The following is a 17840-nucleotide window of genomic DNA, read 5'->3' as shown; positions in this document are numbered from 1 at the left end:
AACTATTATTTTAAATTAATATTCATTTTAGTTTATTCGGTTAAAACATTTGATTTTTTGGTTTTTTCGGATAAAAACCTAAAATTAATATTATATGTTTATTTTCATATTATGAAGTTTAGATAGTTGTCATGTCGAACCAATAGTTTCATATTATAGTTTTTAAACAGATAATAGTTTAAGAAAAAGAAAAGAAAATTATTAAGACAAATCATTTCACTACAATTTGGTCGGTAGTGAAAGAAACATTAAGAAAAAATATTTCAACTTTCAAAAAAATTAGATACTTCAGCTGTGGTGAATACTTAGTTATAAGATGCTCACATCAAGGTGCACATGTATGTTTATATAAAAAGTATATAAAAATAGTTGAAAAATATATAAAGATATTGTTAATTAATATTAAATGACATTTTTGTTCAGAATAATACATGAAAGATAAAATTAAAATTTATTTAAAATAAAAAAGACCTTGACATTAGTCATTTTTTCATCAAAAGAAAATAAAATTATATTCGTAAATAGGGGTGGACACATATCAAGTATCTGGATATTTGGAAGCATTCTTGTCAATTCGATCTTTAGCCACCTAGATATTCGGTGACTCCGATATCCGAAATGTTTTAGAATTTTAAAGAATATCCGATTTGATTCGTAAATAAAATAAAATTTTAAAAATAATTTAATAATAACATTTTATTACAAAAATAAAACATTATATAACCTTTTAATTCTAGTACCTAATATAATAAATTTATATTGTAAAACTGATATAAAGTATAATATATATAATTCTTTTCATATATGTATATATATGCATATAATATATCGAATTAGATATATGTTCTTAAAAATATTGGTATTAGTGATTTGCTTCTTTTTTGGATATTGTATTTTAGTATTTGATTTGTTTCGTAAAGTTTCAAATATCAAGATTTTTTGGTTCAAATCAAAACGGATAACAAATCGAATCAAAATTTATGAATATTTTGCTCAATTTTATCTGTAAACAATAAAAATAATATATATATATAGTTTGGCTTTTGATTCGTTATCTATTTTTATTCGAACCGAAAAATCCAGAGTTTTATTGGAACTATGTATGTGAGTTTTATATTAAAAAAATCACAAAGTACATAGTGTGAACACATTTATGACTATAGTGTGAACGCGTTAGCATATTTATTATCAAATCATTGTGAGACTGCCACGTGTCTATTATAATGTGAATGCATTTATTACAATGCTTCTCTTTTAATATATAAGGGATGGATCATTTATTATACCAACAAAAAGTTGTGGACCTTTAAGAAATTGAAATGAGCCTTTATAATCAATTAAATAACATTGAAATTGAATTTTTCATAAGTATTTTTTGTTTAATTTTTCTTCTCTGCATTTCTTTAAGTTGAACCATGATAGTTTTTCATTATAAACATTGGATAAATAGTAAAGTATACATATTTTTTTGTTTAGTTTTGTTGTATGTGAGTTAATTTTAATTAATTAGAGACCATGTAGTATAACAGTAAAAAAATTATGGACCTCTAACAAAATAAAATGGACCTATTCTAATCAATCAAATAACACTAGCAAAAAAAACTGGACCCATGAACCCAGAGCAACCGCCCCTGCAGCCATGGTCAAGAGCCGAGACTGAATATATATATGTTATATATATTGCATATAAAATTATTTTTAAAAATGTATTTCATCCCTTTACTGTTACATATTTTTTGGTAGATTATCAACTCAAAAAATTTGGTATCCACATAGAATTGGTTTTTGTTTGTTATTTGTTTGTATTTAACGTGAAAATATTTTTTCATATGTAATATGAAATCGCTAGAAATAAACCTTACAAGTTTTCTGATTAAGAAATATATTTTACAACCTGATAATTTCCTATATATAACCTATTTTGAAATTAAATGTTAGAGTCTTGCGTGAAACTTTTGAAGAAACATTGTTTTAGCTTGTTACCTGAGTGCAAGGCCAATTCAGCTTCCACACCTAGAAGGAAAGTTCAAAAGTTTTGATTATTTTTTGACGTCAACCGTTGTAAATAAAACAATGGTAACAAAAACAATCACAACTAATGTTGAAACGGGAATAAAAGAATATGCTTTGAAAGTGAAGTCTCCAAATAAATCCAATATGAGTGGTGTACATCGATGAGGGATGAGGCATGTTCATCGCACGTCTTGGAGACTCTTTATTATTATTAATCAAAACCAAAAACATACAATTTCAAAAATAATAAAATATAGAGTTACATCATCCACATACATGTGTGCATGTGTATACATGTAATTGGATTATTAGATGGATTCTATATATGCTTTATTTCATTAGGTCATAAGCGACGACAAGATGGCACATGTTGTTTGCACATATTCAACTTTAATTAAGAACTGATACCACACAAATATATGTGTAAGTAAGTTCAGTTTGGTGGCTTTTCATATTCGTATCCTCGTCTACATAATGACAAGATCCGTTTAGTAGATAAGTTAATCTGTTTTCGATACGATGTACATTTCTGTAACTAAATCTGTTTAAACATGGGTTCAGATAACAAACCGATCGTCTACAGTCAATAAATGTTTGATGTCGGCTTACTCGTATAATCACCGTATGAGATTTTTATTTTTTGGTCTTACTTACACGAAAATCATTCATTTTTCACTATTTTTTCCGATAGAGTTCTTTTGGAATAAGTGACAAAAATTGTAATTTGATAACATAGGCAAATAATTATAAATTTTTTTAAGCATACCATATATATCATAAATTTAGATGTTATAAAATCGCATTTTGTCATTACAAGTGAATCCACCTAAGACCAGAGTTGTGTCTGGTCTGAAGAAAAACAGAGATCTGTGTCGTGTGTTTTGTGGTTAAAACCGTAAAGAAACGCGAAAAGAGAAACTGTTTGTCCGTCACTCATAATGCGGTGGCACTTGCCGTTATATTCACATACATCAGCAGCAACGCAAACGAAAACGTCGAGTCACGTTTTGGAACGCCCACGCGTCAAAACTAACTTTAAACCGTAGGATTATTTCTTAATCCGGCGGTTTATTAACGCGTTACTTTAAAAATCTGTAAGCGCTGAAACTGACTGTTTCTTCATTCGAATCCCTTTTTCTAAAAAAGAAAACCTCCGATAAAAAGTATTTAATTATTAAAATTTCCTGTGGAGAGAAATTTAAAGGAAAATCGAGTGACATTAATTTGCGCCTCTTGTCTCTTTGGGATTTACAGAGATTCCCATTCCTTAAAAGGCTCTCCTATTTTTCTATTTTCTTTCTTCTTCTATTGAGAGATTGGAAAATAAAAAGTAGGTTTGCCTTTTTCGTCGATTTATTTTCTGTTTCTCTGTGGCTTATTTAGTTTGGGGGATTAATCGATTTCGTGGCGTGAAGAACATTAGACGAAGACGAATCCTCTATCTCTCTGTTGTTCTCTCCGCAGTCAAAATCATGTCCGATGGTTATTACAATTCGAAGAAGACCGATGATATCTGCGACGATGTTTGTGGACAGGTTTGTTTTATCTCTATCCTTTTTAAAATTTTCGAAATTACGTTTCTTTTCGAAAAAAAGTTTGTCTTTTTGAAATCGAGTCGTTTCCGACAAATCCGCCGTGCACGACATCATTGTTCTGGTTTTGTAATCCTGTCGGAACGGAACAATTTAATCGCAAGAGAGCCCTTTTATTCTGCAGATCAAAATTCACAGTTTTAATTTTTCAAACCTGATTCCTTCATTATGAAAGCTCTCGATTTTTGTATCTATAATTTAAATTATTTTTTAATTCGCCAGATTGTTTCTGTTGCTTCAAAAAGATTTGATTTTTCTTTCTTGAGTTTCATTGTTAAGTTTTGTTTTCACGATATGAATCGTTTCCTTTTGTTTTTGTTATTCAGCAGGGATCTAAAGCAGGAGCAACAATCTCACGCCTCAAATGCGTCCTCCGAGGCTTCGACGTAAGAACGCTCCTATGCCTCTTCATCCTCGTGCCATTCGCCATCTTCGCAATCTACCTCCACGGCCAGAAGCTCACTTACTTCTTCAGACCCCTCTGGGAATCCCCTCCAAAGCCCTTCCACACCATCCCTCACTACCACACCGAGAACGCAACGATGCAATCTCTCTGCTCCCTCCACGGCTGGGGAGTCAGAGACTCACCTCGCCGCGTTTACGACGCGGTTCTCTTCAGCAACGAGAAAGATCTCTTGACAGTCCGCTGGAAAGAGCTTTACCCTTATGTGACTCAGTTCGTCCTCCTCGAGTCAAACTCCACCTTCACCGGTTTGCCTAAACCGTTTGTCTTCAAAAGCAACAAGGACCAGTTCAGCTTCGTGGAGGAGCGGCTGACGTACGGGAACATCGGAGGACGGTTTAGAAAAGGAGAGAACCCTTTCGTTGAAGAGGCGTTTCAGCGTGTTGCATTGGATAAGCTTCTTAGAATCGCTGGCATTGAAGAGGATGATTTGTTGATTATGTCTGATGTTGATGAGATCCCTAGCGCTCACACCATCAACCTCTTGAGATGGTGCGACGATATCCCTCCGGTCCTTCACCTCCAGCTTAAGAATTATTTATACTCTTTCGAGTACTACGTCGATAGCAAGAGCTGGAGAGCTTCTATACACCGTTACAACCCAGGGAAGACTCGGTACGCGCATTTTCGACAGAGCGATGTGATGTTATCTGACTCTGGATGGCACTGCAGCTTCTGTTTCCGTTATATTAGCGATTTTGTGTTCAAGATGAAGGCTTACAGTCACTCGGACCGTGTGAGGTTCTCTCATTACCTGAATCCTGTTAGGATTCAAGATGTTATATGCAAAGGGACTGATTTGTTTGACATGTTGCCTGAGGAGTACACTTTCAAGGAGATGATTGGTAAAATGGGACCTGTGCCTCGTTCTTATTCAGCTGTTCATCTGCCTTCTTACCTGCTGGAGAACGCTGAGAAGTATAAATACTTGTTACCTGGTAACTGCGTGAGAGAAAGACAGACTGGGTGAAAGTGTTCTTGTCTTTAGTCTTAGTTAGGCTTCAGAGGCATTTATTGATCACTCTAAGGCACAGTCTATTTGACCAAAAGAAGAGAGAAGTTAAAGCATGATTTGCATATAACCACCCAAATGCTGGACTCAGTTTGGTGAGTTCTGAAGAAGTTTTGCATCAGTTTCTTTTGATACAAGAGGGGTTTGTGAGAAAAAGAGAGAGCTTACTTTGAGTTAAAAACTGCACAACACTTCCCAGGTTTTTTCAACAATGGGGAAAAATGTTGGCTGATTTAGTAGTATAGGATGTTTCAGGATCCATTTGTTTATATTTATTACTCTCTGCGGTTCTTTGTTCTGGTTATATCAGTAATTATTCATTTTTATTCATTTTCAATCTATCTATCAAGTCTTGTTTTTATGATCCGATTCTTGGCTGCGACATAAACCTCAGCTTCTTGCTTCCATGTCTTGTCTGCAAAGAGTTTTGTTCTTTTCAAGTTTAAGCTGTGTGTGTATTGTGTTGCTGTCAGATTCTGGATTGTTCTGGCCTTGTCTTTCTTTAAGGGTAAAGCAATACAGAGAAGATGCTGTTTCATTACTTGAATGCCAGCTTAGAAATGTATCAAAGAAACAGAAAGGAAGCCTTTGCTTTCAAGTTAATAACTAAAATATGTTATCTTCAGAAAGAATCTTGTACTCATCTAATCACCATGTGTCTTTTGTTATTTATGAAACTGCTTTGAACAGATTCCCCTTTGACTTCTAAGAGAAGGAGGTTACCTTGTGGAATACGTATGGTGTGATAAAGCTAATCTCAAAAGTCGACTTTAACAACTTCGTAACGCAATCAGGAGAAAGAAACAAAAACATAGAAAGTACTAGCTTTGCCTGAAATTACAGATCATCATAACTTGCCACTGCAAAACTAGAACTCGAATTTTCAACTGCAGTAAAAAACGAGTAACCTAAATTCTTTTTTTTTGACCAAAGAATTATCTAAATTCTTTTATCCAAAAATATCTAAGATTATCCGAATTATTCGATATTTTATTCGAAAGCCCGATTTTTTATATTAAACACAAAAATTTGAACTATCCAATTTTTTTAATCTAAATTAACCAAAAATCCAAATCAATTTTTTTTCTGGATATCAGATGGTTCCCAACTTTGTTATATGAACTGAAAACCAAAATGACCTAACCAAAACCAAATCGAATTTCCTAAATTTCAAAAAAAAAAACAAAATCCCGAAATAAAGCTACGGCGAAATGCAGTGACCATAGCTTAGTCTTCCAGTGAATCATCACAAACCAAAGCCAACAATAGAACCTATCAGCTTCCAATATTCAGACCACAGTTTAAAATCTTTCAGTTCTCATTTAATAATCAGAAACCAAGGATGACAAATAAAAAGATCAGAAACTCTGTAATCCCATGTTCCTCATTTTCTAATCACTATCCCAATCCTCATCCCTTTGTTTTCCACTCTTGGTCTTCGAATTGTTGTTACTGGACCTTGGTTGTTTAGTTTTGTTTTCATCTTCGTCCTCGTCGCTGCTCGAAATATAATTAGCAGGTGCTGCATCTTCTTCATCTCCTGAATCCCACATTGTGTTATCAAGATCACTCAGCACATCTTCATCACTCCTCACTCGAGGTCGAGGATCATGGCTTCTTCTCACAAAATCCTGTCCCTGTCCCTGCCTTCTTGTATTTGATCTTGGCCTATCAAATCTCTTTGGGATCTCATCATCATCCTCGGAATCCAATTGATCACTGTCATTATCATCTTCATCGCTATCGTTGGATCTCCTCTGGCTACGTGTATCCCTCTCATTTCTTCTAAAGCCATGACCTGAGTCTACGTAGCTACGCATCTCAGGTCCTCTGCTTCTTCCTGCAAACTCCTCTCGGTTCCAATACCTGATTCTACCAGACTCCTCTTGCTCCGCAGCCTCCTCTTCCTCCCACTCCTTGTCTGCTGCCTCTTCTATCTCAGCTATGAATCTGTCTAGCTCCTCCTGGTCACTATCTTCATCAGCCGGTTCTGTTTCTTCTGTATTCACCACACTAGTCCCTCTTTCTGATTGTTTATCTCCATGGAAGACATATGGACTTCCTTCTTTTTTGTCGATTGCGTTAAAGAACGTTGAGGCAACTCTCTGGATGCTAGCCATGGCAACCGGATCTTCGGGGTTAACACCCATTCTCCTTAGCTGCTGTTCTGTTTTCTTGATGTTCAGCTTCTGAGATTCAAGTGCTTGCTCAAATCTCGCTTTAAACAAAGCCTGCAAAACATAGATACTTGTTCATACCATAACACTACAAAATAACTGTTAGAGCAAGCCATACTACAATACAATGATTTATAAATCGGTCTATGCAGCGCCTAGGTGTCCGCCTAATCAGCAAATCGGACCTAAACTAAACAATTTTTCTAAACCAATTTACAAAAAAAATCGGTTTAGATGCTCAAAATCGGTCTAGGCGCCCGCCTATTTCTTGAACATTGCTACATGTCGTTAAGAAACAATGTCCTAACCTGAATAGTCTAGATCAATTAAACTCTAAATGGCAAGTTTATACAGCTTTTTACCTTGCGTTTTGTGAGGGTGTTGACAGGGATAAGGTTCTTAGGCTGCCTGTAGTTTCTACCACGGAACATAATAATAGTCTTCACGTTATGTATATTAATGACAACCCCACCGCTAAGTCTAGCTATCATGGTCGCCATCTCTTTAATCTTCTCCTTTGGGAAGTTATCGCAGCAAACCTGCACCGTCTCATGAAACTTCCAGTGCATATGCATGTTTTGAACCACTCCTCCAAAGACTCCACGAACACCAACAGGGACGTAGTTTTTATTCTTGAAACCGATTTTCTTGAAGGCTTGAGTCTGTTCCGGTGTGAAAAGCTCAGGATCATGAACCGGGGATGGCAGCTCAGGGAGATCGTACTTCTTGAGCTTTTGCAACAGAAGCGCAACTTTCTTCTTCGCCTAACACACACGATAGCAATTTAAACATCAGCAACTTAAGTCCATACTTAGGCCTGGGCACCGAAGAGCCGAACCAAGAAAAATTGGAATAGAAACCGAACCATATTTTATAAATATCCGCACGGATCCTATATCTTTTGAAACAGAAAAACCCGACTATAATAAGAATTTTATAAATATCCGTACGGATCATATATCTTTGGAAACAAAAAACCAAAACTAAACCAAATTTTAAAAATATTTCTATATCTTTGGAACCGAAAAACCAAATTTTTAAAATATCATATATCTTTGAAACAAAAAACCAAAACTAAACCAATTTTTTTAACTATCTGCACGGATCATATATCTCTAGAAAACTGAACTGAGAACCGAATGGGAACATGGAAAGTACCTACAGGAACCACACTTCTAAGTTCTAACTCAACACAATCTCAAACCAACTCATAGTAAGCAAAATCAAACATAAAGTTTCAAACTTTGAACAGATACAAATGCTAGTAGCTCAATACAAAAGAGAATGATATTTATATTTACCCTTTTGAGGTTGTAGATGAGTCTTTCTTCATCAGTCATGAGCTTCTTCTTCAACTTCTTAGCTCTCCTAATCTCTCTCAACGTCTTACCAGACTCTTTCCTCATCCTACTCTCAACTTTACTCCTCATGCTCCTTCCTCTCGACGTCGACATAGCTCGAGACCATCCCTTCAAGACTTGATGCATCAATGAACTGGAGTTGCCAGGCTGAAGCATCACATTGCTTGTAACCGGACTCGACGACAAAACCAGATTCCTTCAAAAAAATCAAAACCCAATAATCCATAAGCAAAACGATTTCTCCAAAAATGGGTTTTATAGATTCCGTAAATATTATATCAAAAAAAATCATTTGGGGTTAAAAGATTATAACTTTGAGATGGCTATTTAGCTAATAGGATCAGGGTTTAGGAGTCTGAGATTTACCTGGAGGAATCTGATTGAAGGAGAGACGATAAAGACCATTTACAAGTTCTCGAGCAATGTCTCGAGAGACTCCTCGTCGTCAACATTTGGCCAAGCTAGTGTCCGAAAGGAGACCTTGAGGGTTTTAGAAGACACACGATCCTAAACCTTTACGTTTATCGTTCTTCTACTTTGACTTTGGAAACATAACAACAAAGTCGTTGTAGTATAGTGGTAAGTATTCCCGCCTGTCACGCGGGTGACCCGGGTTCGATCCCCGGCAACGGCGTTATTTTTTTCTTTTGAAAGTTTCTTGACATTTAGTTAGTTACATTCCTTACTAAATATACACACTGTAAGCCAAAAGCATAAAGGTTTGTTCAATATTTTTCAATTAGGACACGAAGGCACGTACAATAAAGTTTTTTCTCGTTACTGTGATGATCTAAGTTCTTTGCTATTTATCATTTCCATACAACAAACAAACACTTCACCTCTCCGTTTCCTTTACACAATTACAACCGATATCTTATATAGTATCCATCACCATCATCTATGAGCAGCAGAAGAAGAAGCTTCCTTTTGTTTCTTTCTCCGACGAATCAGCAGCGTTAACTTTCTGACCTGAGCCATCTTTGTCTCTGACGTTCATCAGTGAACAAGTCCCTGGAGAGTCCGGTGAGAAAACCACGTTTTCCGACGAGAAAACACGTCTCACCGGAGGAGGAACGATCTGCGGAGGCGAAACGGTGGAGAGGTAACGGAGGAGCATTTGTATTATCTCAGTGAAGTTTGGCCGTTCGTTAGGATCTTCTTTCCAGCATGATGTCACTATCAGCCCTAGTTCCCCTGGTAAATCCTCTGCACTAGGCCTCAAGTTCTATAACAAAGACACAATGCCAGTTTCAGGTTCTTGTCCAAGAAAGGATTTGATTAGACCAACAAAAAGCCAAGGATCTTTCAAATAAGTAAAAGATCAAATGAAACCGAACCAAACCGATGGTTATATGATCGGTTTAACTGGACTGGAAGCTGAGTGGTTTAGTTTGTACCTTGAAGGCAGCCGCATAGGCTGCTTGTAGATTAGACATGCCTTCAAATGGTAACTTGTTGAGGATGAGTTCCCACAAGACGATGGCGAAGCTGTAAGCATCTACTTTATGGTTATAGTGTTTCTTCTCTCCATGTCTTAATGTAACCGTACTGTATAGCTGTTTCATACATTCAACGGAGATTTCTTATTAACATCAATGTTCTAAAAATCGGTCTAGGCACCCGCCTATTCGGCAAATCGAAACAATTTTTGTTGAATATTGGTGTAGACGAGGTGCCCGCATAATCAATAATCCTATATAAAGCGCATAATTACCGCTTAACTATTTCTTGAATATTTGATTAAGACAAAACGCAAACAAATGTTTTCTCTCTTTGATGGTTTAGTAGTAAGATAGTTAGTTAGTCAGTTACCTCAGGGGCCATCCAACGGTATGTACCAGTCTCTGCGGTCATCATTTCGGTTAATGATTCTTCTCTAGCTAAACCGAAATCAGCGAGTTTTACGGTCTTATGATCCGCAGATAAGATCAAATTCTCTGCAAACCAAACGCAATAAGATTTATTATACGTTTTGTTTCCCTATATTATATGCTTTTTACAAAGTTGCGGTTTGATTACCTGGTTTGAGATCGCGGTGAATGATTCCATGAGAATGCAAACATTCCATGGCACGAGCAATGTCAAGAGCAAACGCTACAGCCAAACGTATATCTAAACGTTTAGGCCGCAAGCTGACTAGATATTTACGCAATGTACCGCCTAGTAGAAGCTCGGTGACTATAACCATCATAGGTTCTTTGCACGCTCCAATGAACTATATATATATATATAAAATAAATTATGATACTACTTTTAGACAAATGAGGATGAATAAGAAAAGAGCTAAACCTTGACTAAGTTCTTGTGCTGGACTTTGGACAACATAGCGATCTCTCTAGCAAACCGGCTGTCTCTTTTGGCAATCTCTTCAGGGGACTCTCCTCTTTTGATAATCTTAATCGCCACTGTTTGGTTTCTATACCTAAAACAAATAAGATACAGTTTTCAATCAAATGAAACACTCCTAGACCAGAATAGATAGTTTTAAAGCCTAAACAGAGTTCTTACAAAAGGTATGTGTTGTAAAAGCAATGATTAGGGATTAAAAAAGAGACAAATCTTTGTACTTTTAGTTTTTAACACTTTACTGTGTGGAGGATCATAAAGTTTTTAGAAGTCAAAAGCCTTACTTCCCCTCATAAACTTTGGCATGAGCACCTTCGCCGATCTTGGGACCAACAAAGAGATGACGAGGATCAACCAGCCATTTAGGATCCAATTCAAACCCTTCGTTTGAGTAAAACCCACTTGCAGATCCCATTCTTTTTCTCCAGACAAAGAACACTGATTATATGTTTCAGACACAAAAACCCTAACTAGATAGATGGAGATAGTTACCAGAGTTGGAGTCTTTTTGATTGGTTAAACATGACAGGTTGAGTAAAAAACTGGAATTGGAATATGAAACTGTACAATCGGATTAGAGAGAACAAAGATGCTTTTTTTAGATTCTCAATAAGTAGAGAGGATGATGACACAGAAGAATAAAGAGAAAACCCAGAGGAACAAAAACCTATGTTACATGGAAACGGAAGCGGGTACGTGGAAGCGGAAGCGTATGGAAGCGCAGAAGCGAGATTTTTAAAAAAATTAAGAAGCGGATACGTGTTGGAAACGTATCCATATATATATATATATATGAATATATATACATATGTAAGATTATTTTTTAAAATCTAAAACTAAAAATTATATGATTTAAATTTAAAATAAAGCATTTATTCTTATAATAATTTTCAAATGACTTCATATTTAAACTGTGAAAATACACATAAATTAAATTAAATAAATAATATTATATTTTCTCAATTCCTTATAATTAATTGACATAATATATTTGAATATATGATCTATCTTTAATAAAAACCTCAATGCATAAAGATAATTTATAGTATTAGTTTTAATATTTGTATATTTCTATTCTCTCTATTCAATACTATTAAAATTTGGATTATATATAAATTAAAAACTATAATTTTATATTTTTATTGATATAAGACATTGTTTTTTTTTTAAATGGAAGCGTGATTCCAAAATGGAATCGTAAGCTTCCAATGTGTTTTTAAAGAGAATATTTTAGAAGCGTTTTGGAAGCGAGATTCCGTAAGCTTCCACAAGGTTCCGATTCCGATTCCGGTTCCGAAGCGGGAAGCGGACGTCCGATGAAGCTTCCGTGCAACGTAGACAAAAACTATAAATCGTTTTGGTTTTTGTAATAAATGGAAAATAAAAAAATTAAATCTGCACGGGAGAGATGGGAATATAGGAGAGCGACAGAGAGATGGAGATGGAGATGGAGAAGAAGTATGGAGGAACTGAAGTTGACACTTTGAACTGAAGGAAGGAAGGAAGGAGAAGGAAAAAAAAAAAGACACAACTAGATGGAGATTTGGTCAGAGTTTGATGATTCGTGTTCGTTTGGTTAAAGATTTTTAGAGGAAATTAAAAAAGTTTCTTTTTTTTTTAATTAATGGCTTTTCAGAATATAATTAAGAAAAAAAAAGGATTAAAGAAATCGAAAGTGGTTTGCTTTTTCCGCGTAGGCGTCAGTGAGGAGAAAACACTTGCAGACGCGGATGCACCACCAGCCACGAGTCCTTTTCAACCTCTTTTCTTTTTGTTTCTTTTTATAAAGTTTTGGTATAGAAGAGCATACATGATAACTAAAAAGAACTAAAAGAACATACATTTGCTATTCCGGTGATGAAGCAATGGCCGAGCCTAAAAGACAAATCAATAGAGTCATTTGCTATGTGTTTGTTAGAGTTCTCATTATTGGTATCTGTTGGTTTAAGGATATGTTTTGTAATTAGTGGTAGAATTTAGTGGTGTAAGAGACGGTTCATTCCGGGTAGTGGGATGTTCTTGTTCTCGTAGTGGTGAAAAATGCAACATCGGATTGATTCGGGTAGCGTAGGATCCTTCTAAGTGTTTCTAGGTGATACTAGATTCCGGTGTTGTATGTGGGGTGAAAATCTTGTGAGGTTGTAATCCTGTTACCATGATTTGGATAATGAAAAGTTGAAGTTGAGCCAAAAAAAAAAAAAAAAAAAAAGAACATACATTTGATCCGTACTATATATGTAATTTTTTTTTGCTAAACCTATAATGTATTCGATTTTGCATCGAGTCTATTCAATTCGTTGAATTTTGTTGGATACTGGTTAAGTTATGCATGAGTAATTTTACCACTAGCAAACAAATGTAAGTATGTTTTTTTATGGTCGATTGTCAGCTTTCGGTAAACCCCATACCAAAAAATTATACGATGCTGGTTGACAATTTTGACTTTAATATGGATCCTAAGACTTTTAATTTTGGGAGGGGCAACGTTATCTTAAAAGGACAATAATGTGGGCTTGATAGAATAGCTTTCGAAATGATGAATGATTGAGAGAATCCTCCCAAAACTTTTCAACGCTTAAATAAATGGAAAATATACAATGTAACTAGTTTAGAGTATTAGGGATTGGGAAAGATTACCCGACCAGGTTATGCTGGTGAGGGAAGGAGAAGTTTCAGTTGATATCAAACATAATTATTGGATCTTTGACCATTGTCATAACTTATGCATAATCTGCATTCTCCATATGCCAAATAGAAAAGAAATTTATTAAGAGTTATACCTATATATATATATATATATGAACTGTGCATTGTTGCACAAAAAACTGAACTGGCTGCAATTGTGCTTTCGAACGAATACCTTATCCAATAAATCACATAAGTCACGAAAAGATGTAAGGCAATGACATAATGACACTCTATACAGTAGCATTTTTTTTTTCTTGACTTGGCGTACGTATTAAGTCAAGTTGATTTAACTTGAAGTTAGTAATGACATAATGACACTCTATACACTCGATATCATGTAACTTTTTTTGCTTAGCCGATTTCAACATTACTAACTTCGAAAAATAGATTACAGTGTAAGTTAGTTCCGAATAAGTTGATTACTGAGCCAAAGATTGCGTGGTAAGTGGGTTGTTGGAGCTAACTTTGGTTGGATTTACATGAATTCTAGATCCCCTTGTGTCATTTTCTTTGTTTCTTTCTTCACATTTTTGACCAAAACTGAAAAGTGTCCGTAGAAAATCTCGTCGGTGAGGTAACAGCCCAAAAGAAGGAGATAGGTGGGATCCATTTACTTACGCCACGACCGTGTCCTTCTGTACTTTCCAGTGTCTTTTTTTTTCTCTTTATCAGTTTTTATTATTATTTAGAACATTTGTTTCTTTGTTATCATAAGAAAAATGAGTGCTCTAAGAATTGGTCTAGGCAGCAGCAAACTAGATTTCAAAGAAACAATTTTTCTTGAACATTAAAAAAAAAAATAGTTTAGAGATTCAAAAAAGCGTCTTAGACATTCATCTAATCAAACATTCTCTTACAAAAAGTCTAATTACGCCCTAACAATTTTTTGAACATTGAAAAAATTGATTGAGATGACACTACTAAAAAATTAAGAGGGAGATTAGTAAATCTATAACGGCTAGTTTATATCCATAACCGCATATAAACATAGAAGAAACTGATATATCCATGTCTAATTCGATTTATACAGCCAATTAAACCGATTCGTTTAAAGCCAAAACGAAAACACATAAAATCAGGAGGAAAATGCCATATATATTTATTCAAAGGCAGTGTATACAGCCATTCCTGTATTACCAAACCGATATAACCCAGCAGACCAAATGATGGTTAAGTGGTTTCAAGAGATCATATTACCTCCATATTTTTTCTTTTCCTTTACTTCTATAATATGGCTACCAAAAATAAAGTCTCATACTTGTTGTAACCTCTTCTTGTAGTGTCATCGAGCAGTGTGGTTTCTTAACCTGATTTCCTGTAAATGCTGTAAGCCACGGCTATGGTTGCTACAGCCCCAACTGCGGCAGCTCCCAACAGAAGCTCTTCTTTCTCAATCGACCTGAACCAGTTCTTCACGGATCCTTCTTTCTTGACTGGTTCTGGAGTTTGCTCCTGGCAACATGAAACTCCGTTTGCACCTTGGCAACAACCTCCTGTGAATCCTTTCTTCTCCACTTGTACGCCGTTTCCGTTTGGGATTTTATGTTCATCCTCTTTCACAGCTTCCTCACCCTCGGGTGTTAGTCCCATCTTCCCCCTGAAGCAAAAGTTATATAGATACTGAAAACTGAAAAAATTGTTGAATGAACCTGAAAGGTCCCTTGACAATTTTTTTTTAGCTAAAGTTAGTGAGTGAAGAGTTATGAGCTTCCTAGTTCAGCAAAGAAAAACCTCAGCCAAAGTACACATTACATGTTACCATTTGCTGTCTATAAGGAGAAACTTGTTCACTGTGATTCTAGCAATTCCTTGCAGTATCATACTGGCTAGACATAATACGGACTTGCAATTCTCACTAGCAAACAAAAGTTTTCTCAAAAAGCATTATCGGTTTAAACACGACGAAGGTATACATCTAGTGCAAAGTTTACAAGCATGGATGTAAGATATAAAACTTTATACCATATACACGAGGAAATGTAAGGCTGATTTAACTGAGATATATCTGCAACAAGCTAGAAAACAAGAAGCAGGAAAACAGACCTGGAAAGGTTTTGTATGATTTCTCCTTTTGCAATATGCTGATCAAGCATTGCAGGCACGTCATCAGGAGTCACATAGCCATACCTACATAATAACAAGACCATTCAATAATGCATAAGATCCCCTGTTACAGTTCAATTTCCTTTCTGACTTATAAAAGACATTTTCTTACCAGTGGCCAGAAACATTTCCATCTGAATCAGGGCTAAAAACAATCAAGTTTCCAGCATACTTGTGCCCACCGACGTGAGAACACGGCTTAACGAAGATTTTCCCAGAGAGTCCACGCGAGCCAATCTCCTGGTCAAACTTCTCCATAAGAGCTGGTCCACAAACACCACATCTCTTGTCCCGGCTTCCATGAGCACACACAAACACAAAGGAACCTGATAGCTCCTCCTGAACCCCAGAGGTCCACGGTTTCCCATTAACAAGCACATCTTCCACAAAAGCATCCACATCAGTCTCCTTAATCGCCCTAAGAGAAAGCAAGTGTACAAAGGATGAGAACCAAAATGGCTACAAGATCCAAAAACAATTATCAACAGCCTGATCTGAAACTAACTTTTCCAATCTCAAGTTTAACACCATCATCTGACTATCTACAGTTTCTACATCAATCAATGGTGACAGTCCATACAAATCGAACAATCAAACATGAATTCGAATCAACAAATCTCCATCCGATTCATCTTAATCGCCCTAAGAGAAAGAAACAACGACGATTGCTAATTAAAGTGATCAAGAACGTAAGTGCACATCAACAGAATGATCAGAAACTAGCTTCTCAGATCTAATCTCGAGCTCAACACCATCATCTCTACAATTAAAAGACCTAGAATCTAAGTATCTACAGTTTCTAAATCAATCAATCCTAACGGTCCATAGAAATCGAACTACCAAGCTGAGAATCGAAACTCACTTGTATCTGATCATCTCAGGGAAAATCAACACATCTCCATCCGATTCACCTCCACCACACACCGTCAAGTTCGTCTAACAACAACACAACGCTTCAACAATCAGCAGCTACGGAAAACGAATCTCAAAACGGTTAGTGTATATACCTTAACAGCGAAATCAGCTCTACGATCCTTGAACGACTTAGCGAAACGCTGCGGAAGACCTTCAGCTTCGACGCGAGGAAGCCAGCTCTCGTGGCTCTTGTAGCAGAGGAAAACGTGGCGACCGTACGGAGCAACGGAGCCGGCGAGTGTGCCGGTGTACATCTCCTGCCGTTTAAATCCGTAGAGCTCGTCGTCCGAGACCGGTGCAGCGTTAACGTTGCTCTCTACCTCCGCCATCGAAGAGTAGTTTAGGGTTTTGCAGAAGTAGAGAGGAGATTTGAAGAAGCGAAGGGATCGAAATGAAGGTGTTAGAAATTTCGTTATCATTTATATTTACGAAAATAAAAGAAAAGTTTGGTTTATATTCGTGTAATCTTAACAACCGTCGCTCCCATCCCCACGCAGATTGGGCCTGAAATTAAAATGACTGGTTGGTGATATAAGCATTGTACCTACCGCATCTCACCGTCTTTCGTTTGCTAACCTACCTACCACTTTACTCGTCCGTCAAACTGCGTCAGTGACTGACGATTACTTTAGTTAGACCAATACTCTTGATTATTTTTTTGATCAGTTAAGAATATTAAATCCGTTTTGCATGTTAATTGTCTGACTATAACCCGGACAGTTGTTTTTTCACAAAAATATATTCTACTTTAGAAATAAATTTAAGAAGTTTTTTTACTGGTTTTGTATCTATATTTTCACATTTCCTCTTTTTTTAAAAAAAATATTTCTTTGATAAAAAAAAATTAATTGAAAAGAAATCTTGCCACAAATATCTTTCGATTAAAGCGATGGTGCATAGTAGTAAGCAAATCAAAAGGAATGTGAAGAAGAAATGGTTGATTTCCAATCTCATTTGGTTTCTAGAGTACCCCCATATCCACCAAACTGATGTATTGTGGATCAATCTTGGACCGATGTGTGGACTCAAATGGTTAATGTAGGCAAATCAAAGACGTTGTATCAGTGGAGTTAAGAGCACCCCCATTGAGGGTTCATGGGGGGAATTCACACAAAAACCAAGAAAAAAAAAATAATAAAATAATTCAATCCCATGAACCCTCTCTCTCTT

At 36.0% G+C, this 17840-nt stretch overlaps 4 protein-coding genes and 1 non-coding gene across 7 annotated transcripts; 2 read left to right on the top strand and 3 right to left on the bottom strand.

The window, feature by feature from the left end:
* Positions 1–3147: 3147 nt before the first annotated feature.
* On the top strand, positions 3148–5410 carry LOC106411396 (beta-1,4-mannosyl-glycoprotein 4-beta-N-acetylglucosaminyltransferase-like). Of its 2 annotated transcripts, none has more exons than XM_013852150.3 (2): positions 3148–3548; positions 3932–5410. In XM_013852150.3, the coding sequence occupies exons 1-2, from the start codon at positions 3486–3488 to the stop codon at positions 5036–5038; spliced, it is 1170 nt and encodes a 389-aa protein (XP_013707604.2). In that variant the 5' UTR covers positions 3148–3485; the 3' UTR covers positions 5039–5410. The 2 variants fall into 2 exon arrangements, with proteins under 2 accessions (XP_013707604.2, XP_013707605.2); XM_013852151.3 differs by having other exon boundaries at positions 3161–3548; positions 3935–5410.
* A 909-nt stretch (positions 5411–6319) lies between these two features.
* LOC106407264 (CRM-domain containing factor CFM9, mitochondrial-like) lies at positions 6320–9141 on the bottom strand. The gene is made up of 4 exons (XM_013848100.3): positions 8985–9141; positions 8559–8814; positions 7620–8021; positions 6320–7311 (listed from the first exon to the last, which is right to left on the bottom strand). The coding sequence occupies exons 1-4, from the start codon at positions 9068–9070 to the stop codon at positions 6472–6474; spliced, it is 1584 nt and encodes a 527-aa protein (XP_013703554.2). The 5' UTR covers positions 9071–9141; the 3' UTR covers positions 6320–6471.
* A 39-nt stretch (positions 9142–9180) lies between these two features.
* Positions 9181–9252, top strand: TRNAD-GUC. The gene has a single exon. It is a non-coding gene; the product is annotated as a tRNA-Asp (tRNA).
* An 84-nt stretch (positions 9253–9336) lies between these two features.
* Positions 9337–12543, bottom strand: LOC106349246 (serine/threonine-protein kinase STY13-like). 2 transcript variants are annotated; one of them, XM_048735373.1, is made up of 8 exons: positions 12311–12543; positions 11457–11631; positions 11249–11386; positions 10908–11040; positions 10638–10833; positions 10431–10555; positions 10016–10174; positions 9337–9843 (listed from the first exon to the last, which is right to left on the bottom strand). In XM_048735373.1, exons 3-8 carry the CDS (start codon positions 11377–11379, stop codon positions 9517–9519), a joined length of 1071 nt encoding a protein of 356 aa, XP_048591330.1. In that variant the 5' UTR covers positions 11380–11386; positions 11457–11631; positions 12311–12543; the 3' UTR covers positions 9337–9516. The 2 variants fall into 2 exon arrangements, with proteins under 2 accessions (XP_048591330.1, XP_048591331.1); XM_048735374.1 differs by having other exon boundaries at positions 11249–11380.
* A 2053-nt stretch (positions 12544–14596) lies between these two features.
* Positions 14597–17104, bottom strand: LOC106349245. The gene is made up of 5 exons (XM_013789177.3): positions 16763–17104; positions 16618–16691; positions 15868–16173; positions 15696–15779; positions 14597–15249 (listed from the first exon to the last, which is right to left on the bottom strand). Exons 1-5 carry the CDS (start codon positions 17087–17089, stop codon positions 14955–14957), a joined length of 1086 nt encoding a protein of 361 aa, XP_013644631.2. The 5' UTR covers positions 17090–17104; the 3' UTR covers positions 14597–14954.
* Positions 17105–17840: the final 736 nt, after the last annotated feature.

Source organism: Brassica napus, chromosome A6 (genome assembly GCF_020379485.1).
Source record: "Brassica napus cultivar Da-Ae chromosome A6, Da-Ae, whole genome shotgun sequence".
Taxonomy (NCBI): domain Eukaryota; kingdom Viridiplantae; phylum Streptophyta; class Magnoliopsida; order Brassicales; family Brassicaceae; genus Brassica; species Brassica napus.
Note: the sequence above shows the minus strand (reverse complement) of the source record. Positions and strands in the feature narration are given on the sequence as shown.